At 42.5% G+C, this 24,351-nt stretch overlaps 1 protein-coding gene across 1 annotated transcript in view; it reads right to left on the reverse strand.

The window, feature by feature from the left end:
* Positions 1 to 907: 907 nt before the first annotated feature.
* LOC311235372 (thyroid hormone receptor alpha-B) overlaps positions 908 to 24,351 on the reverse strand; it is a 73,555-nt gene continuing 50,111 nt past the window's right edge. The window contains exons 6-8 of the mRNA XM_084322817.1: positions 13,838 to 13,984; positions 5,786 to 6,044; positions 908 to 1,218 (exon numbers count right to left, since the gene is read on the reverse strand). Of these exons, the coding sequence (XP_084178943.1) occupies positions 968 to 1,218; positions 5,786 to 6,044; positions 13,838 to 13,984 (657 nt within the window). The 3' untranslated portion in view covers positions 908 to 967. The remainder of the gene's footprint in view (positions 1,219 to 5,785; positions 6,045 to 13,837; positions 13,985 to 24,351) is intronic.

Raw genomic sequence — 24,351 nt, forward strand, 5'->3', positions numbered from 1 at the left:
ACAACACAATATCATAATAACTGGAGTAGCCTTATAAATATAGCACCGGTATAACTGGGGTTTAAAACAGGCTCACATCTCCAGACAGTTTAAAACGGCTCAGTTTGACTCGAGGAGGAGTTGATTATTAACATTTTTATCTGGTAGCTTAGCTCTAAATGCGGTCGTCAGACGCCCCCCCCCAAAAAAGTGATGCTTTTAAGCATCTGCTCGTGCTTCGAAACGCGCCTCAAGGCCGGGCCTGGGCACGCGCGCATGAGAGCATCTTTCATTTGGGTGTCCCCTGAATCAATGCCGGGGGATTAAACACTAATTCAGGGATTAACACTGAACGCGTCTGCCCCGGTTTGGGAGGGCCGGTAGCAGGGATTGGAACAGGTGTAAAGCTGTGAGCTGTGACCACCACCCTCTAGTCCGGCGGTGCTGCTGCACAGGCCCAGACAGAGAGGGGGTCCCAACCCCCCCCCCCCCCCCCTCCCCGCAGAGCTACGGAGGGGTTGCCAGTCCGAGGAGCTGAGGTGTCTGTGTCTGTGTGTGTGTGTGTGTATGTCTGTGCAGGTGTATATGTGTTTATGTGTGTGCACCTTGGCAAATGGCTGCAACTCTAGATAAGACATCAAGCTCAGACAGAAGGGCCCCCAAACTGATTTAAAAAACCGAGTGAGGTGGCTGCGCTGGCGGAGATGGAGGAGGAGGAAAGGGACATGTAAACAAAAAATATAATCCTTTGTTTGTTTTGAGTCTCCTGCTGCTGGTGTATTGTTATTGTTGTTGTTGTTGTTGTTGTTGTTGTCGTTTTAAAACCAGGTACGCGAGTGTCAGTTCGGAGAAACATTTAAGTCCGTCTTGCCACGAAGACCCTCCCTCCCTCCCTTGTAAAAAAATAAAAAGAAGAAAAATGGCCCTTCCCATTTTCTCAGATTGGCTCCCCGGCGTCCTCTTCCAGGGAGGATGGGCGGGGGGCGTCTCACACCTCCTGATCCTCAAAGACCTCCAAGAAGAGTGGAGGGAAGAGTTCGTTGGGACACTCCACTTTCATGTGGAGGAAGCGGCTGGCGTGGCAGGCTCCGATCATCCGCAGGTCCGTCACTTTCATCAGGAGCTTGGGCCAGAAGTGAGGAATGTTGTGCTTGCGGTAGTTAATGTAGTGCTCGAATGCCAGCAGGTAGGTTTCCTGGCACTTCTCGATCTTCTCCACGCACGTCAGGCCCGAGCGGTCTGCGGGGAGAGAGCGAGAAGAGTGAGTGTAAAGTACAAGGGGGAAGTGGGTGTAACATGCAAAGTAAGTGGCTGTAAAGTGTAAAGTAAGTTAATGTAAAGTGTAAAGTAAGTGAGTGTAAAGTAGGTGAATGTAAAGTGCAAAGTAAATTAATGTAAAGTGTAAAGTAAGTGAATGTAAAGTATAAAGTAAGTGAGTGTAAAGTGTAAAGTAAGTGAGTGTAAAGTTGGTGTAATTTATACTGAAAAAAGATCTGGTTATAGGTCTTGCTCCAGAGTGGAGGGAAAGGAGGAAAAGAGTAAGTGTAAAGTACAAAGGGGAATTGAGTGTAAAGTATAAAGGAAGTGAATGTTAAGTTTAAAGTAAGGCAATATAAAGTTGGGAGTAATTCAATACGGCATGTTTTGGGGCCGTTTGATTTGTTCTTTATTTTTTTTTATGTTTTTGTAAAACATCTTGATGAAAACAACTTCAATAATTTTCAATGACCGGCCACTTCACACCTAACATTCACGTCTATGTGAGTCTGTTCATTCGGCTGTGTGAAGGAGCTTCAGTCTATTCCTGAACCACGTTCATTCTCCCAGCGGCTACAGTCATAACCAGATTGTGTGGTCAGCTCAGCTGCGTACCGTGAAACTTTCCCCATGGAGAAAAAAAAATGCTGAATGAGAGCAAACTTCCCTTGAAGTATAAAATCCCCCTATTCATATACATCTGGATTACAAGGATTGCTGAAAGCTGACGGCAATGGCAATCATTAAGTTCTCAAAGTTAAAACTACATAGGAATGGGGGGCCCTCATTCATCAACGTTGCATACGCACAGATATGTGCTTAACCCGTGCATACGACCATTCCTAAGCAAAGTGTGGGATTTATCAATTTGAACGTGAACTTGACTTTGTGCGTATGTCTACGCACAGCCCAGAGCATGCGTAGCTGGCGCCCGTTGGTAGAATATATTATTACAACAAGGAAATAAGCTTCTGTGCATTAGTTTCAACACTGGCGTGTTCTGTATGAACCGTAATGTATGAACCGTAATTCATTATAGTTCATTGTAAAATAGCAACAGTAGTTTATATGGTTTATATAGCATTATCGGAATATACGGGGTGTACTGACTGACTGCGCTCCGCGTAGCTCAACTCGTTATTATTTTGCGCAGACCGCAGAAACACGGGAACGTTTTGATTATATTTAAAAGGCTTTACGTTAAACGAAACAAGTGGAATTTCGAAGCTGTAAGCAGAATACAAGTCATATGAACACCCACGATATAGTGTTCTTCCTCCTTCCTACTGAATAAGAAAGAATAAAAAACACATTGCAATGAGAACAGAGGGTGTATGTTATGTGTCTTAAATGAATGAAAAGCATACATGCTCTGGACGCGTGAATATTAAAGGCAACCAACTTGTGTTCAGCTTTTCGCGAAGTCATTGATAAGCGACAGCCATATTAGACACATAGCCATAATTTAAGATATAGTTTATGCATTCGCAAAATATGAGAGCGCGCCGCTGTCATTGAAGGGCTTCCTACAACAGAGCACCGCCGCTGCTGCTGCTGAAGCTGTATCAAGCCGGCGGCGGCGCACGAAAGCCGGGGATAAACCACCGCGTCGCCCCGCTGGCGCTTCAGGCTCAGCAGCCTCCACGGGCGAAATAACATATAACGTTACAGTTCCACACTGATGTACAGTGAGTGTCTAATATGGCTGTCGCGAAGTCATGCCTCTCCCTCTGACAATATCATAATGATGTGTTTTCTATATTATATCCACAATCATTCATCTAAAAAATTGTATGGGCTTTGATTAAACATGTAACCTACACCTACTGTAACTTACTGTACCTCTGCTTCCTACAGCACAGCAGGTAATGGCGTTAATCAATGGAACGCGAAACATAATAACGTTACGCTTTCTAGTTCAGCGCATTTCATAACTGTATGGGCTTTGTTTATACACGAGTGAATCTGGTAGTTGGTTGTTAAAAATGCGAAACATAATAACGTTACGCTTTCTAGTTCAGCGCATTTCATAGCGCTCCACTGCTACCGCAGCCCAACACAAGTGCGTTGGAACAGCAGCCACAAGTTGGTTGCCCGCGCTGCCGCTCGCGCGCGCTCCTTGGATTTCATTTGGGATATAATTCATTCTGATCAGCAGCATGCTAAGAAGGACTATGAATATAAGTCATATGTTCTAAGGATAGTAACAGACCTAAGCACATCCAGGGCCCTCATTTATCCAACAATTCTTAGAAAGTGTTCTATCTTTGTTCTTAAGCACAGAATTTAGAATGTGTGTACGCACAGAAAAATCGGGATTCATCACACGTGCGTACACGGGTCGTACGCACACTCCGTGTTGATAAATACCATTAGGTTCTACGCTCCACGCTCGTGCACGATTTTAAGTATTTGCATATAGCACCGCCCGTAATTAACCATATACGGTAATGGAACACCCCCATGAAATGTGGAAAAATGGACTAAGCCGAGCGAAGCGTTTTATGGAGAAATATGTGACAGGCTGACAGACATGTACACGTACGGTGATGTCGGATATGATATCTATTAACTTCCTAAAGACCATATTAACTGATAAAGACCGTGCTGGAATATGACTGCCTTTTTCCGTTTCGTTCTATTAATACCCAGGGATTAAAGTTCTCCTCAATTTTATTCCAAATCGCGACGGATTTTCCGTAAATCTTCTACCTGCATATGATTTGTAGAGGCATACACAATCTATTTTGATGTCGGTATTGGGTAGCCTATATAAACAATAATACGAGAGCATATACAAGAACAATGAATCTCACTGCCATGTATGATGTTGCAGCCTGGCTATACGACATGTATAGTAGGGGTGGGATATATCGATCTATTATCAATAATCAAATAGGATCGATGCAACGTAAAAAGATCGATTCATATTGCGATACTCTTATTTTGAAAATCCCTCGTATCCGCTCGGCTCGGATCAACAGCACACAGCATTAGCGTCTAGAGCGTCACTAGAGCAAGGCTAGTGTGCCTATTCTGCAACCCAAAACATGTCCCTGCTGTTTTATTCCGCCATGGGTCAAATGCATCTAACCTGCTTTGCAATCCTCGCCATTCCATTATGCCCACGCCACGTTAAAGATCGAAAAGAATGTTACGTTAGCGTAAGCTAACCGAGAGCCATAGGCAGAGAGAAGTGGGGACTGGGAAGGAGGGTGCATTCTCGAAATAGCCCCACTAACAGGATCTGGCCGGTACTGCACCTTCGGACTCCCAATATGCCTTTTCCAGCCAAAATACAGCTCTGTTTATGTTTATTTGGATCCCCATTAGCCACAGCAGTGCTGGGGCTATTATTCCTGTCTTCTCTGTGACAGTGAATAGGATATTAATATAAAAAAAAAAAAACAGTGAACAGGAGGTCTATTTGTATTAAAAACAATAGATTGCTTTTCATTTAAATGTCTGGAAGAGCTCAAAAATAAAAATGTCAAATGATATTAAAATTGCCTTTTTTTTGTTGATTTAAATGTTACTGATTGTGTTAAATGGGCATATAATATCGTCTCATATCGATCGCAGGCACCTGAATCGAATCAAATCGTATCGTATCGTGGCAGACTTTGTGATATCGGAAAATATCGTATCGTTGTCCAAAGAATCGATATCGTATCGTATCGTGATGAAACTGGTGATTCCCACCCCTAATGTATAGCCTGCCTATATGTGATCAATAAAAACGCGAACTTGAATCCCATCATCATATTTATATGTTGTGTCTGTCCACTATGTTTGTTACTTTGTTATCCCCCCCCCCCTATCTATGTAAAGCGACCTTGGGTCTCTTGAAAGGCGCTATATAAAATGAAGCTATTATTATTATTGTTATTATTATTATTATTATTATTATTATTATTATCACGTCTGTGCGCGGAGCTCACAAAAAAAATAAAGACTGTCTTTTGACGTTTCAACTGAGGTAATCTATTCTAACCAACAAATTGAAGTAGAAAGCATTTCGTTGTGGCCAATCTTATTTGGAAACATGACACACAAAATAATAGTATTTCGCTTTTTATTTTAAACAATATTTAATCGCGTTTGGAGGTGGGTGTTCTGCGTCTGCCCCTGTGCCAAACAAGCAGGCCAACCTCTTGTTCGTGCGTGAGCCCGTTATAATTACACTGTCGCTATTTTACAATTAACTATAATGAATTACGGGTCATACAGAAGTTGAACACGCCAGTGTTGAAACTAATGCACGGAAGCTTATTTCCGCGATCGTACGCACGGGTTATGCACATATCTGTGCGTACGCAACATTGATAAATGAGGGCCCAGGACTATGAATATAAATCATATGTTCTAAAGATAGTAACGGACCTGAGCACATCCAGGACTATGAATATAAGTCATATGTTCTAAGGATAGTAACGGACCTGAGCACATCCAGGACTATGAATATAAGTAATATGTTCTAAGGATAGTAACGGACCTGAGCACATCCAGGACTATGAATATAAGTAATAAGATACGGTTTCCAGCTGACCTGAGCTCAGCAGCAGCACGGCTTGTAGCAGTGCCACCTCCGTGTCGTCCAGGTTAAACTGCGCCAGGCTCTTGCCCAAATCAAAGATGGCGTCTGACACCACGCCCAGGCCTCCGTTCTTCAGCTGCTCACGCTTCACCGCCATCTCTCCACTGAGCGTCAGCGTCTCACTCTCGGGGTCGTAGCGCACGGCGGCACGCAGGGACATGATCTCCATACAGCAGCCCTTCAGTAGGATGATCTGGTCTTCACAAGGCAGCTGGGCACATTTTCAACAAACAAACACAAATATATAAAAAAACGTATCTTCTTATTCATTGACATTATTAATTTGTTTATAAACCAGGACTGTGGAGACTGTACTGTATATGATATAACACACAACACTTTGTTTATGGTTTATCTATCTATCTATCTATCTATCTATCTATCTATCTATCTATCTATCTATCTATCTATCTATCTATCTATCTATCTATCTATCTATCTATCTATCTATCTATCTATCTATCTATCTATCTATCTACCTCATCTAGTGATCAAAGCCCCCCCCCCCTTTCATGCATCCATGATGAAACATAATACCGATAATCTAAATTTGATTTGAGAACAGTATAGTCCAGGGAAGAAACGCTTTTACTAGAATACACGTTGCTGGCCATTATGCAGCATTTTGGAAATTACACCAGACCGCCCTGAAACTACACTCATATTCACGACCGTATAAAACGGGAATGTATGGATGGAAAAATTATGTTTTTTGCATCTTGACCGGAAGAAACTCAATGACAATCGACTATATTATTAGATCCATAGCTATAATATATAATATAGCTTTAGGCCTGCAAACACAGCCACGTATCCCCATGTTACTGTAAAAGGCGTTGGCATTTCAACGGCAAGGTAAACAGCGACCTCTGGCGCTGAAAGTGTTAATGAAATAACTTTTTTTTTCAATTTACATACAAATATTGAACACACTAACAAATAAAGTAAATATCTGCAAAAAAAAACTAAAAATCTATCATTTAGCAGTCCTAGCAGGGGAGACAATACTATCAGAAATATACAATACTTTTGAGTCATTCTATAACAAAGACCTAGACCTATAAAGACCTAGTAGACCCATTAGATAGACCATTAACATCAGGTGAATTCTGAAGCTCCAGGTCCCGATGGCTCCAGGGAGTAATGATGGGAAAACAGCGTGGCAGTCAATGAGTTAAAGGAATCCAAACTCTCAATACACACCATAAGATCAGTCTATAATGCTGATGATGTTTTACTCTACCTACAAAATTGACTGACCTACAAGAAGCCACCAAACTAATAAACATATTCTCAAAAATCTACAATTCACTTTGCAAAGATGGTTGGAATTCGGCAGCCCGAAACCCATCCATCCCCTTATCCACTAGCAATATCCGGTATCTGGGTATTAACATTTCCCCCGAGTTGACAGACCTGGTACATCAAACTTCAACCCACTGCTTAAAACAATAGAAGAGGACTTACACAAATGGATGAACCTACCACTATCTCTCATAGGCAGAATAGCAACCTGAGAAACTCACAATGATTAATTGGTCTCCGACACTACTGGATGTCATTTATGGAAATCTCTACTGCACGTGTAATTGGGGTGGGACAGGCCAGCATTGAGCTGTGGGTCTCAGCGGCCGAGAAAGTTAAGTCCACTATCTAGCAGCGGAGCAGGGTTGGGGTGTTGGTCCTGGGGGGTCCGGGGGTCCTGGGGTCCTGGGGTGGGAGCGGGGGAGGAAATGTCTTTTGTGGTGTCGGTGATAATATAATTTGTTTTTATTTTTAGGTTCTGTATTTATTATATATATATATATATATATATAATTTTTTGTTATTTCTACTGTCATTCAATTGTCATTATTGTTATTATTATTATTGTCTGGTGATGTTCTGTTTATTATTATTATTATTATTATTATTATTATTATTATTATTATTATTATTATTATTATTATTATTATTATTATTATTATTATTATTATTATTATTATTGTATTATGTGCTGTCATGTTTTGTTTTATATTCCATGTAAAAAATAATTATAATAATTTTTTTTATCAATTATTATAAAAAATGTTAAGGGCATGGGGAAGACCAAGAAGCTGCAGCGCAAAATTCTGAGACCCCCCCTTGTAATGTCCACCAGATAGTAATTGATAGTAAGGTGGTATAGTCCAGCAGACAAACAAGACTAGGTCAAAACCTAGTATATGGCTGGACTGTATAATAAATGTTTGGGTAGGAGCGCTTCCTGGACTCAAATTGTGTTAGTTTAAGGTGCTCTTTGGATGGGATACATACTGTAAAGACATCAAAAACAAAGACAACTCCAAGGCACTCTAAATGCCTTTATTATCGTGGCATGGTTGTATTAAACCTATTAAAAACAAACTCAGATGCTTTTCGGCATCAAGCCTTCGTCAGGGAGTCAAACAGTTCTTCCACTTGGACATGATGTTGTGGCCTAGAGAGGGCGTAGACATAAAAACTCCAGCAGATGCCGTTGTTCTGGCCCCCACCCTTCATCAAAGCTAAATTAAAGAGCAACATAGCGAATACAAACAATAGCAATGGTTACAGAAACACAAACAACCAATAGGTGTTTGCAACAAAGCAGGTCCTCATTTAGACCTGGGTGTTTAGTAGCCTGTAATTTGTCTATCCAAAACTACTTCCTTTGTCACCTTTTCGTATGGAAGATGGGATATGGTCAATACCAAAGGTAATGTGGATGGGTTACTGTTATGGAAGTCCAAATAGTGTCTAGCCATAGGGTAGTTTACATTCCCTGTGTGAACGGCATATTTGTGTTCTGCTAGCCTATCCTGCAAACTTATTTTTGTTCTTCCAATATAATAATTTTTTTGCAACAGGGACATTCTAGCCTATAGATGGCAAACAAGGTTTTCAGTTAATGAAGTGATTAATGGTGAACTCCTTCTGAGATGTAAAATCCATAAACGTCTTGGTCTGTATTACATTCGTGCAGTGGTTACAGATGGGTGATTGGTGCTTGGTTGAAGATGGCTGTGTACCAGTAGGGCATCTCCTAAAACTGATTAATGGTGGTTCGAGGGAAGACATGGAACCAAGATTAATCATACCATCACTCTCAATAATACCCCAATGCCTCTTCATAATCCATTTCATGTTTTCTGCCTCTGTACTGTATCTTGTGACAAATACCACTATATGTTTTGTTTGTTTGGGAGCATTTTCTGTATAGTAATGTCTGTCCAGGTGTTTGGTTATAGTTTATGTTCTCTGGAGGATAGTGTTTCTATATCCCCGTTCCTGAAAGCGTGACACCATTTCCTTGGATTTGGCCTCAAACTCATTTTCCTGGTCCCTAGAGACAGCTTGATGTTAGGGGTTATAATACCATTCAAAAAGACAAAGAAAGCTTGACCGAGCTCCGACCCAGACCAAAACAAACAAGACATCATCTCGTTGTACTGTCCCCACCAGATAATGTGCTTCAAAAAGTGGTTTATTTCACTTGTTTAACACAAAGTATTTGACCCAGGTATAAACCTGCATAAAAAGGACTATAGCAAGCCTGCACTCCATTTTGTCTGTTAAAATACTTTGTCAAGGGACAATGAAGGAACCTTGCACACATCTGTGTTTAGTTACAAAATGTCACCCTCTCCGAAAATGTTCTGTCTGTCAAAATGGGACACAAGTCTGGCAGAGACGGACATCAACCCTGTCCCAACAAACGGATACTTCCTTGTTGAAACCAAATAAAAAACAGACGTAGACGAACAGACACAACGGATCAATGTAGCCGCAGCCTAATCGTTATACAGAGATGGGAGGAAACATGGGAAAGAGGCAAAGGAAGAGAGAGAAATGTTGGAGAACAGAGGGTAAACAGAGAGAGAGAGAGGAGAAGGGAGGGAGGGCGAGATGTGGGAGTGAATGATAGAGATAGAGGGGGGGGGGGGGGGTAGGGAGGGGATGGTTATGGTTAGAGTGAGCCAGGAGAAAGAAAGAGGGATGGGAGCAGAGAAAACGTAGAACAGATGGGTTGGAAAGAGAGGGGTCCTTTTGTATTCCCTGACAAACATAGATGATGACTAATATACACACTAATTTAAGTGGATATTGAAATCTCTTAAGTCGAGACCCGGTTGATTAAGCGTTGGCAGACTCTGGAGTGGATATTGAATGTCAACGTAATGTGTGAATTTGTATTTATTTCAGTGCCGTAACTGACAAGCGTTTTAACATTCGGTTTGTCTGTATCTGTCTTGTCTGACTTAAAGATGAACTACTAGCTAGCTACCATGAGTGGTAAGGATTTGAACATGTGATACTTACAACCTAGGTAACGTTAGTCAATTGTTTTATTTAGTAGGCTGCATAACCTCTACATAAACAGCATTTCATTTCTGACTCATCCTCGCCGGTGAGTGGGTAGTTCTTTTAATTAGGGGGGGTCAGATAATTATATTAATTGAAAAGGTTTTGAGGGTAGCTCATTCACAAGGCCTGCCTGCCTGGTAAACTACAAAAACCTTGGATATGAAACATTTGTCACAAACCTCAATCAGCTTGATGCCTTCCACATTGAGCCAAAAGCGTGATATCAAAACTATACGTATGTTCCTAAATATTTCATGTATTTGTGTTGAAAGACACTCCCAACAGGCCCTAACAATGTTTTATGGAGGAAACCCTGGGCATACTATGCCACAACAATGTGGAACGCCCTACCCACAGCCGTAAAATTATGTGAATCCCTACCCTCCTTCAAAACCGCTCTCAAAGAGCACCTACGGGTGGCTTCAATTCGAAACTGGCCCCAGTAAATGTCCAACCCCCCCCAACCACCCGCCCACCCACCCTCCCACCCACCCAACCCCCTCCAATGTACAGTTTCTTTCACGTACTGTATGTCATACATTTCTTGATGAATTGAAAATGGGGGACCCTGATGTAAACCAGACGAAAGTCTTTCTCTGGTCTGCATCCCCTTAACAATTGTTTGTATTGAGCCGTACTGTATTGTACCCATTCTCAATCAATCAATCAATACTCATCATGCGTTTATTGCTCCACAAAATCTATTTAAGGGGTGGTGGGAAACTACTTATTTTGAGTGACAGGAGTGTGGCTTTAGTTTCTGCGCATATCTGGGCTGTGTTGTAACACTGCTGAAGAAGAGATACATCTCAAAACACATTGGCACCATCTTGCTAATGATGCTGGACATACACAGACATGACCACATCCCTTCATGATTTCACATGGTTTTTAGTCTGATTACTACGGGAGTAAAAACACTTGATTCTGTGTGTAATGGGGTGAAAAATATGGGGCCTAACAACAATTATGAGTCAAAGGTCAACATGGCAATAATCAGCTTGTTGACACATCTTCTGATTGGACCGTTATTTAATTAAATTAATTAATACATTTAGTTAAGCATGGGAGACAATTGTGTGTCATTATTATTGAAAAACGTTGCCATCAAGGTATGACACAAATCACGTTGACCTTTATCTAGGGCCCTATGGAATCGCGGACGATTTCACGGAATTGAGATATTAACACGGAATTCTGAATGATTGCGGAATGGCGTGGAATTTGCTTCAATTATACATAAATCGGTTTTCATATAAATCGATCTTCACTACGACTTTAAAACGGTGATGCGGCACGGTCTACGCCGGAGACGCAGAAATGACAGCTACTGTACCAAATCCTACGCAGTGCGTGTTCCACAAGTCAGACTGACTCACATTGCGCATAACGAGAGTCTCTCTCTCTCTCTCTCTCAAGTAGCCAAATGTTACACTATAAAAACGAACTGGATAGTTGGACAATGTGTGTGTGTGTGTGTGTGTGTGTGTGTGTGTGTGTGTGTGTGTGTGTGTACACGTGAGCGCCCGTCCCATCTCTGGTCTTTGGAAAGACCAGATGAGGTCAGAGGAGTTTGATAGTATTTACTGAGGATGGCCAGATAATGTTGATATTTAAACTTAAAAGATTATTATACAGAGGTGGCGGCTAGGTGGTGTAGTGGGCAAGGCACTCGCCACCAGTGTGGAGACGCTAGGATTCGCGTGTTCGAATCCAGCTCTCCACATTGTTTTCAGTTTAGCTGGTCGTCCGCAGTAATACACATTGGCCGTATTACGGGGAGGGAAAACTGAAGGGTGGGGATCGAACGTTGTGAACAAGCGACTCCTACAAGTCGGTTGGTGCGCCTGCGCAGTAGAATCAGGAAGTGTCGGGGGCAGCGTGAGCCTCCCACGCGTTACTCCTCGACACTGAGAGATCGAGCTGCACAGGTGAAAAGATGCGACTGCTGTTACCTCAAGTACCGGAGGGGACTTGTGCTATGTATGACTTAGTCCACATTGCAGCCGGCTTGTGGGAGGCAAGAAACAGCGTTCGTGACAGGGGAGGGTTGAATTGGATGATACGAAATTGGGATGGGAGAAAAATATAGAAAAATGGGAGAAAAAGTGGATCAAAAAACAAAAAAGATTATTATACAGAGAGAAGCTTCAGCAAGTCTTTGCTGCTGACCAACAAAAGAGAATGCCTCACTGAGGAAAACACAAAGTGCCTAACCATCATGTATCACAATGGTGATGACAGCCAGAGATGGGGAGAAGCATGAACCAGGACATCTCTGAAAGAAATCACATAAAAAGAAAATCTGATTTCTTTTAAACAAATTATTGTATTTGTATTTGTATTATTTAACTATTAAATTATTATTTAGTTATTGCACTGCACTGGCAGTTGAACTGCATTGAACTGAACTGAATTGAAAAAAAAAAAAAATCATATAACTGAACTGGCAGCACTGAACATTGAACTGCACTGGCACTGTTTGCAGATGTACTGTTATTAAAGTTAGTTAAAAACATAATTTTGTATTGTTTTTCTTGGTTAAATCCAAAGGAAAAAAGATTAAAGGTCCCGTGTCTTATAAATGTCCTTTTCCAGTGTTTAGCATTGTTTCCTAGCAATGGGGGTTTATATCAATGGGGTCTGTTTCTCTAATTCTCATTTTGACTCATCAGTCTAGTCTCGAGTTCATGAGATCCTCCCTCACTCAACTAAGCCATTCTGATTTGACTGTTTTGCTGACGTGAGTAAGGCACTGGTTGTAGTCACCGCCCACAATCAACAATTCGCTCAACAACAGAGCGAGTGGAATTACTTCCTCAAACGGGTTGACGTGCACGGGTGCCGACAGACAGCAGAGAACGAGCGAGCGAGAGAGAGAGAGAGAGATAGGGAGAGAGAGATAGAGAGAGATAGAGAGGGAGAGAGAGAGAGGGACACAAGCTTCTCTCTGGGAAACACACGCATTTACACACACACCACACAGCGCAGGGATGGGGCTTCTCCGCATATCACTGTCAAAATATCTTTGACTCCCACGCGCGCCCGTATTCCGATCCGTGCAATAATATTCACAGGGGTATATATTGTAATTTGAAACAAGTTACCAATGCATTGTCCCATGGGATTATGCCCCCCCGGGGCGAAATTAATTAGTATCCCCCTCAATCTTTCTATATCTCTCTTTAAAAACCGAGAAATCCGAAAACAGGAAAATTCATATATGAAAACAGTCTCTCTACTGGCATTTTTTTATCCACCAAGACATGATTGACAACGCGCACACACACACACACACACACACACACACACACACACACACACACACACACACACACACACACACACACACACACACACACACACACACACACACACACACACACACACACACACACACACACACACACACACACACACACACACACACACACACACACACACACACACACACACACACACACACACACACACACACACACACACACACACACACTATGCCAGTTCTATATCATCCGTCGTCGTCTCTGCCAAAACATGATGCCCTCCTACTGCTCTTAAACCTCAGACCTGACCAACCCACCACCCCTCCATCTGTCTCACACACACACACATGCAACGCAACCGACTGGCACTCACCTCCGAGAACATAGGCAGTTTTTTGGCAAAGTCGACGACGCGGGTGATGGCGGGGGTGATGATCTTGGTGAACTCGCTGAACGCCTCCAAGTCCACCTTGTCTCCGTCTGACGCAGGGGTCACCGGGGACTGGCCGATGTCCTCTGACTGAAACCACAAGAAGACATATGGCAGCCTGATTAGAGAGGACCGAAGGTGAGAACAGTAAGGGTAAAGAGAGTGGAATAGAGATCATTTGAGTAGAGAGAATTCACAGTGTTCTAATTCCCAGTCTGATTCATTCAGATTCAGATTCAGACAACTTTATTGATCCCGTGTGGGGCAATTCATATTTGCAGCTTCACCAACAAGCAACAAAGACAAACAAACAACAAAACATCTCAACGACAGCACGGCAAATAAAAAGAGAAACACTCCATGTGATACAATCCAGCAATAAAAGTAAAAGTAAAAACAGACAACCAAGTGCAAAAGGCTACTTAAAATGTTTAAAAGTCTGATAGCCGAGGGGACAAAAGATTTGGCGTAGCGGTTGGTCCTACTTGGTGGGACGTCATAACGGCGGCCAGAAGGCAACAGTGAAAACCGCTGAGACAGAGCATGGAGGGGTTGATTAATGATGCTCGTCCCCTTCTTGACCACCTGGTCCGTCCAGAGAGAACATAGGTCTCTCTGTTTTACTCCAATTATTTTGGAGCACACTTTCACAATATACTGTAGGCTGTTCATATCTTTAATAGACAGGCCACTGAACCAGCAGATAAAAGAAAAAGTTAGGAGGCTTTCAATAAAATAACTATAAAAAGTGCTCAGGATCTTCGCACTAACATTAAAAGAGTTCAGCTTTCTTAGCAGGTAGATCCTCTGCTGACCTTTTTTAACAATAGACTCTGTATTTAGGTTGAACTTCAGTTTACAATCAAACACAGTTCCCAGGTATTTGTACGATTCAACAGTCTGGACGTCCTCATCGTGAATTACACTAGCTACACTGGCTTGATGATCGGGGTTGTGTCTGAAGTCAATTATCATGTCCTTAGTCTTAGAGACATTGAGGTCCAAGTAATTCTCATCACACCAATTCACAAAGTCGTGAAGTACAGGTCCATGATCAGTTTCGGAGCGCTGCAGTAGGGATACCAGGACAGTGTCATCTGAAAACTTAACCAGATGCCTTTGGTCATGAAGCGATCTGCAGCTGTCCGTGTACATAATAAATAAAAGGGGAGACAAAACGCAACCTTGGGGGGAGCCAGTGTTGGAAATCGACATGTTGGACATCTGCCCATTGACAAAGACCTGCTGGACCCTCTCAGTGAGGAAATTTAAAATCAGCATGAGAAGCTGGTGTGGGAGACTAAAATGAGAGTCAAGCCTCTCAATTAAAATGTGGGGCTGCATTTTATTAAAAGCAGAGGAGAAATCTGCAAATAAAAGTCTAGCATGAGCTCCAGGTGTTTCCAGGTGTTTATGAGAAGAGAGGAGAGGAGGAGAGAAGAGTAGAGTAGTAGAGTAGAACAGAGAAAGGTAGATGACAGTAAAGATAATGTTTCCTAATTTACTGTTTCTATTTTCTATTCATCAGGGTCCAGACATCAGACATTGCAAAATGAAATTCACGGACTTTCAAGTACTTTTACAAGCACTGTTTTTCATTTTAAATGCAATTTTTTATAGGGAAAAAAATCTGATCCAATATTTATGGCTTAAAACCTTGTGAATGATAAGCACTTGCTCTGATGATGACGGCTGTATAGTTGTACTACAGGAAACACATTACAAGACTGATATAGCCCCCACTTACTTAGGTTCCTTGCAGTGCGGAGATTACAGGCCTGTAATACATGTGCGCATGGAGAAATGTGAATCAAGGCCAAGAAAAAAGAAGAAAAATATCTATTCATGGTTCTTCTGAATAAAGCTTGGACACAGTAATTGTATTCAGACCGGGCAGATACTATAAATGGAGTGAGATGAAAGTATAGAAACGATTGCTTCATTGCTCATGGTATATTCATAAACTGGTCGGGAGATTGATTACGTGAATAAGTGTTAGCCGAAGCAATTCTCTTGCTATGCGCCTGAGAGGCCGACAATTATGGAACATTTGAATAATAGCTTTGATTGAGTGCATCTCCTCTCATGCTATACTGCCCTGTCAAGGCAGACCGCAGTAACTTCCAAACAGTGAAACTGAGAAAAATGGCTTTAAAGTGACAAAATATGACGTAATTATTTTAATTAACCCCAAAAAAGCAGATACTGCACTCTGCTGCATGATTTCCTTAAATAATTATACAGGTAATGTACAGGCAAAGTGCAGTAACTTCAAATACAATGTTGTTTTCCCTCCAGCTTTCATAACTTAACCTAGCCATTTTATTTGTATCATCATCATTCCAATATATTCAGGTGTTAAATTTAATTTTCAAAATGGCTAGGTTAAGTTATGAAAGCTGGAGGGAAAACAACATTGTATTTGAAGTTACTGCACTTTGCCTGTACATTACCTGTATAATTATTTAAGGAAATCGTGCAGCAGAGTGCAGTATCTGCTTTTTTGGGGTTAATTAAAATAATTATGTCATATTTTTGTATGCCTAAAGATTACTTCATTAATACATGTTAAATCTGGGTACTATCATCTATCTACCTATAACACATTTTGGATGGCAAGTCAAAACACTTTAAAGCCATTTTTCACTGTTTGGAAGTTACTACGGTCTGCCTGGGTTTTGAGTGTGATTTTGTAGTTACTGCAGTTTTTAAAACCCCATATCTCCAAAACTGAGCGACATTAACATCTGAAACTTGGTCACAAGATAAAACATTTATTGACAAGGTCAATTTCACTCATAACTCAATTTTGACTTTTTTCAAGTTACTGCAGTTAGCCTTGACAGGGCAGTATAGCCGGGCCTAAAATAAAAAACGGACCGGCTTGTATTATTTAAGGTCAGCGTTTTACCGGGCCGAGGAGATACAGCTCTGACAGCAAGAGCAGCTGAGGTTCAGGACTCCTGAATGCGTGTCACATTCTCAAGAGGAGTAGCTGAGAGACGAAGACAAAGACAAACCCAGCGCCGGTTCAGCTGTATGTCATGCCCATGTTCAAGATGTACTGTACGCAATGGGAAATCGGGACGAGTTTGTATCCCATGATCGAAGTGTTCGATGTCAACAGTTAGTAGTACCTCGAGATACTGTTTACACATACAGTAACAGTATATTATATATAGGGCTGTCAGTTTATCGCGTTAATTAGATTAATTAATTACACAGCAAATTATCGCGTTATGAAAATGAACTCAAAATTAATAAAAAATCGTATAATTTTTTTTAAATATATATTTTTTTTATCTCATTCATTCCATAAGAACGTAGAATACACATTTACAGACTTTTTTTTATATGGTCCATTTGCATGTTCTTGGTATCTGATTCTAGGGACATCTATGGATCTCAGGGAATGTATTCCCAGTGTCAGAAATATTGTGTCTGTTACTAGGCTTGAGTAAATTGTAATGAACCAAATGAGAATATCAATAACATTTTTTGTTATCTTTGACTGTGAATAACACCATGCAAAAATGTACCAGACTAATCTACAAATCTAAGCAAATTAATAAATGGAAGATGATTAAACAGAAGGTTTTGTAGATACAGTACTGAATTCTGCCATCCGGACACATGCAATTTGAAATATGATTATAGAATATAGAATATCAGGCCTAAAATGATTCAAATGTGATTAATTAGATTAATTAATTACAAATCCTGTAATTAATTAGATACATTTTTGTAATCGCCTGACAGCACTAATTATATATCAAGAGAGTACATTGCACTCTTAACAGTAGACTTCTAACAACAGTGATTTCTGCTAAATGCCACATGAATGCCACTGCCAAATTCTAACCAATTTTCAGTTGTAGTGACTGTAAATTCAATTGATAAACATCATATATAAGCCTTATCTTTTAATTTAAAAGACAGCCTTGATAATAGCAAAAAATAGCAAACATCCGGGCTGGACTGGGACAAAAAAATCGACCCTGCCGTTTTTGGCCCAGACCGGCCCACCACAATCGATCCGACACCACCCACCAGTAAACCATCCTTGCGGTCCCTGTATGAGTACCAACTGTACTATTCCCACTAAACCACTGCAAAGCTAAGTAGTAAGTGCTGTGGACAAGTGTACCAGTGTACTCACTCGCTCTTGACTGACTTCCTGGTGATCAGAAGTGACACAATCATACCTGGCTGAAAATAAACATAGGCCAACTTTGTGGCCTTGAAATTAAAACGTAATCTTTTTCTTTCTTTCTAGGTCAGTGGTTCCCAAACTGTAGGATGCACCCCCCCATGGGGGCCCCAGGCAAACCACAGACACACACACACACACACACACACACACACACACACACACACACACACACACACACACACACACACACACACACACACACACACACACACACACACACACACACACACACACACACACACACACACACACACACACACACACACACACACACACACACACACAGAAATGTGATGCAGGGGAAAAAATATGTTGTTCCCTTATTATAGTTTAATGGTTGTTCCACTTGTCTAGTGGAATGCTGGCACAACGCTAACACAATGTGGAGAGAGGTCTGGCTTTCCGAGCAGACCCAAATGTATTCAGATTTACAGTAAATACAATGTGTTCCACACAAGAGTTGTAAACAAACACTGTTGGCATCACACAAAAGCAGTTATATTGCCTGTAATAGCAAGCTAGCTAGCTGTCGCTATGTTAAAAATCTGAAAATAAAATGGAAAGGTTTTTGACACTGTCAGGAACTAAAAGAGGAGCTAACACCGCCACAACAAGAGTTCCAGGTAACATTAACATGGCTCACATTACGAAGACAAAAACATGGCAGATGTCCCCCTTGGCATCCTATCTACAGCAGTCCATGTGATTTTGCCTTCAAAATAAAAGCGCGACAAATCACATTTAAAGTGGTTATCTAACTATGAGACCCAATACATGCAAATCCAAAACACTAAAATGAACCTCAAGTTTAATGTTTGAATGAAAAGAGACCAGTTTAGTACAAAAATATAAAACAGATGGTGTGGTCTTTTTTTAAAAGCTTTCCTGACTACACCAATAAATTTGGCCCCTTTCAAAGCTCTGTAATGTTTCCAATTATCCAAGGCAAAGGAAGCCTGACTGAAAAGGTTTGGAAACCACTGCTGTAGGCTAATACATAAGCAGGCATACATTTTAGCACAGTAGAGCTACAGGTGTTGTGTATTATACAGCATTTTCGTGCATCTTTATCAATGGAACCCTTAGCCTAATAATCTTTATGATATTATGATGATATGATACAGACCTAGGTCACTCACAGCAACGTGGGCTTAGCCAATGAGATGCTGACAATATAAAGTTAGTTGGTTGTGATTGCATTAGGGAACTATGCTAGCTACAAAAATAATGCCAAATAATTTATGCTGCGCCATTTGACATTGACTGACCACCAGCAGTAGGTCTCACTTTGTCATAGCATTACGATTATGTTTATCTTGTCTTTTTATCATCAACATTAATTGATGATAAATGAATGAATGAATGAATCATCATCATCATCATCATCATCATCATCATCATCATCATCGTCGGCATGGCACACACATACATCATGAAGCTATTCCATGCTTACACCTTCAACTGTACACTCCCCATGCTCCAGCTCACTCTGTCCCTCTGCCCTGTCATGCTCACTTTGTCCCGCTGCCCTGTCCTGCTCACTCTGTCCCGTTGCCCTGTCAAGTGCAATTCGAGGGGGTTCAAACCTCTTCAGAACCACGCCATCTCCTGTCCAGAGATGATCCATAAAGACTAGTCTACACAGTGAAGGGGACAATAACAGTGTTTCCTCTGCCATAGGCTGAAGGGAGGGGTCGCCCACTACCGTAATCTACAAAATATGATATCACAATCTTTTTCGGGGGTCCAATACTGTGCTTGTGTACTTGTCTCGTACTCGTAAAACTACACCTGACACAATGGCACCGATACCTTTTTAGAGCAGTGCAGCGTTTTACGGCAACATGACACTAACCTCTCGTCAGCTGAGCAGGTAGGCAGAAGAAGAGCAAGGTCAGCAAGCTTAGCTAGATTGTGTCAAGAGACATGCAGACCTGCTGGAACAGCACATACTACATGCTACAGTCTCCAGGGGTGTAAAGTTCTTGAGTAATTGTACTTCATTACAATACTTAAGTACTGTTTTGGGGGATTTGTACTTTACTCTAGTATTATTAGGTTTGTATACTTGTACTTTTACTCAATTACATTTCAGAGAAAAAAAACATCCTTTTTACTCCTTACATTTAAAATGTAGACCTACAAAGTACAAATCTCGCAGGTCCAACCATTTGAATTTGTATATTTGTTTCTCTGGCCGAACTAACGTTAACGTTATTAATCCTGCGGCCGCGCTTTATTTTAAAACAGCCAATCAAATCGCCATCAAAATGAACCCGCCCATACCCATGCTGATTGGTGATTGTTCAAGACTAGAAAGCGGGGATCTTTGATTAAACACCTGCTATCAGAATAATACAGTCAAAAAAAAGTTTTTAATTAAACTTTTTAGTACTTAAGTACATTTAAAAGTAGAAACTGTTTGACTTTTACTCAAGTGTGTTTTTAGCCAGATACTCTGACTTTTATTTGAGTACGATTTTGAGACGGTACCCCTACTTTCACTTAAGTATAATTTCTGGGTAATTTTACACCCCTGCTACATGCTACAGTCTCTCGTCGAGCAGAAGCAGGCTCTGGGAATATTTGGGTCAGATTATGAGCTCCCTGACAAATCTCACCACTCAACAGTGGAAACCTCTGGAAAATACTTTCTGTTCTGCTCCGTTTGAGGAGGTAACCTGAAAAGTGAGCTCCTCTGTGATGCGATTCCAACAATGAAGGAAACCTGTGTAGCCGCAAAGAGACGCTTTACTGACACAAAAAAAATAAACACTCTACTGCACTGCAAACTGTGTGTGTGTGTGGTGAGCATGTGAGAAAGATAGAGAGCACGATGGAAGCAAAACCTTGTCATTATGACCAACATAAAATATTTGACTATTTAACTTCAATCAATTTAATGGTATTATTAAGTACTCATGTTTAGGAAACGAAGTGCTTGTACTCAGGGACGTGAGGGGCTATTTATAAAAGCGTGATGTTTTTCAACCATGGGGGCACCAGGGGGGGCAGCAGTGTCGCTGCGTCTTCTTGTCCCTCCTTGTATTTGCAGCGGAGCTGCTTGTAAACTTTTTATGTAAAAAAAAAATCATAAAATAAAAAAAAGGCTCTCCAGAGGGGCAACTCAGCCAATCAGAGTAAACGGGCTGTTGCCCGGGCAACAATAGCCCGTACCTGTGCACATCCCTGCTTGTACTTGTATCGGGACATCCCTGTTTTCTATCGGTTGATAGGACATTTCCGCTATGGTTACTTTCACTGCAGATGTGTCCTTTAAGTGGCAATGATGCTATGAATTCACACACACACACACACACACACACACACACACACACACACACACACACACACACACACACACACACACACACACACACACACACACACACACACACACACACACACACACACACACACACACACACACACACACACACACACACACACACACACACACACACACACACACACACACAGTGTAGGAAGAGTCTTGCGGCTTCTGTTCCATGCTGTCATAAAAGCGTTTTCTACAGTCCTGACCACATGCTGTGAGATTCAACTATAGCTCACAGCCAGTATGTCAGCTAGCCAAGAGCACACACACGCACGCACACACACACGCACGCACGCACGCACGCACACACACACACACACACACACACACACACACACACACACACACACACACACACACACACACACACACACACACACACACACACACACACACACACACACACACACACACACACACACACACACACACACACACACACACACACACACACACACACACACACACACACACACACACACACACACACACACACACACACACACACACACACACACACACACACACACACACGTCTACTCTGTCTACCAGTAGCATTCTCCACGCCCTGTATGGTGACACTAAAGTCTATACGTCTTGGCATTAATTACAGATGACTTTACAGGACATCACAGATGAGCTTGGCTCTCAGGTGACCCGTGTGTCTGCATGTGTGCGATCACAGATCAGGAACCCCTATACTTAGAAGCTTGATACACACAGTGTGGCTCTGTGTGCTTCGCCTGGCACCATTTAACAAGACAGTGAGCTCTATAGCGGTCGGTATAAGTTGCAGCTTCGCTGGGATCCAGCGGGCCTGGGTTGTCCGGGCTCTGACACACCTCGTAATGGTTAGGGCCCATTTAGGGTTTAAATAAGCAAATTGGCTGTGGCCTGCGGTGCGGAGAGATCCTCTCTATTTCAGAGTCTTTATGGGAGCAGAGAGAGAGGCCCCATGCGCTCGGCGGAGGATACATTCGGTAACGTTTCATTCCGCTTGTTTGCCATAAAGGAAACAAAAATGACACCGGGAGAAAAAGGGGGAACGCGTTGGCGTGTGGACGTGTGCGCGCGTGAGGAGAAATACAAAATAAATAAATATAGAAAGGCGGAGGAGGATAGAGCAGCTGCGGTGTTTTCACGTTGGATCTGTTAAGTCTGCGTGTTCCCTGGACGTTGCGTATTGACAAAGTGCCACACCGCATCTCCCCAGACATATATATACGAGCAGGAGGAAACCAAAAGAGGAAGAGGGCGAGAGATATAGAGAGAGAGAGAGAATACAAGAGGGAGAGAGAGAGGAGAGGAGACAAGAGATGAGAGGAGAGTGAAAAATGATGAGAGGAGAAGAGGGGAGGAGGAGAGAGCAAGAGAGGAGAGAGGATGAGGTTAGAGGAGAGCAGAAGAGAGGAGAGAGAGAAGTCGGAGGACAGGAGGGGAGAATGATAGGATAGTAAGAAGAGAAACGAGAGGAGAGGGAGACGAGAATGAGAGGGGAGAAGAGAGAGAGAGAGAGGGGGATAGCGGTTTCCATCTGCCCATTTCTCCCGCTAAGCTCCGTCCATCCAGTGTGAAAGCTGCCCCTTCCCCAGCGGGCTGACAGATGGAGTGCACCGAAACCCCACCTAAAACATATCTGCGTCTGCTCAGCGCTGGCAGCCCTGTGCCGACAACTGCCAAGACCAACACGCTCTGACCACCACCGTGTACTGGACCCGCATTCATCTAACGCCACACACGCCCCCACACGGCTATATGGAGGCGGGCGGGCGGGCGGGGGGGGGGGCAATGGCTCTGCGTGAGCAAACACACTTGTATAAAAAAAAAACACACCGGTATAAAAAAGAAAAACACACTCACAACACACGGATCAGACCTCCGTGCTCTGAACCCTCCTCGTCCCCCCCCCCGTCTCACACTTCGGCTACAGTATTCCACGGGCCGCCTGCATTCTAGAAGCTCTCAGCCCCCGGGCTAAGCCACGTTCCACAGTGGACGCACATCGACAGGGGCTAGCCCTGGTTATAGCTCTGGGCTAGTTCTGCCTTGGAGTGAAGGCAGAACCCCACATAGAAAGAGAATACTGTTGAATTGTATTGCATTGCTTTGGCGAGCCCTGGCCTTTGTAGGGTTAAACTACAACGCTAGAACTTGAATGTGAAAAGCACTTGGGCATCTCCACATGACTAGTGAACGCGGATAGGACTTTAGCATATTTAGTACATACTCACATACTATGGACAAGAGCAAGTAATTGCTCATGAATACATGTTGGTATATAAGTACCCAAGGAAGCGTCCATGCATCCATATGCATGCACACGCACGCACGCGCGCACGCACGCACGCACGCACACACACACACACACACACACACACACACACACACACACACACACACACACACACACACACACACACACACACACACACACACACACACACACACACACACACACACAGTCACACACACACACACAGTCACACACAGCAGGCATCAAATCTACTTCCCCTCTCTCCTGATAACATCTTTACATCTCTCTCTGCTCCAGGCTTTACACCTACCCTCCATAGCTCCATATGTACCGCCACCCCAAAGCCCCCCGCTTCTTCCTTCCAGTTGCCTAGCAACTCCCCCCATAACACTTGGCAGACACCACAAACGCCTCGGACCCCCTCCAGAGTGAAAAGCCCCTCTCTTCCCATCTCATGCCTAGATAACTCCCCCATCCCTGTAGCAAAGGTTTTTAATAAAGCCCCCTGCTTCTCACATAGGCCTGTGGCTCCGGGTCCTGCTGCGAGCAAGAGGCAGAGTGCCCAACTAACACATCGTAAGCAGCCTGGATAATACACTCTCTATTAGTGTGTGTGTGTGTGTGGGGGGGGGGGGGGGAGACATACAGACAGA

The sequence above is a fragment of the Notolepis coatsorum genome, assembly GCF_963971535.1.
Source record: "Notolepis coatsorum genome assembly, chromosome: 10".
Lineage (NCBI taxonomy): Eukaryota > Metazoa > Chordata > Actinopteri > Aulopiformes > Paralepididae > Notolepis > Notolepis coatsorum.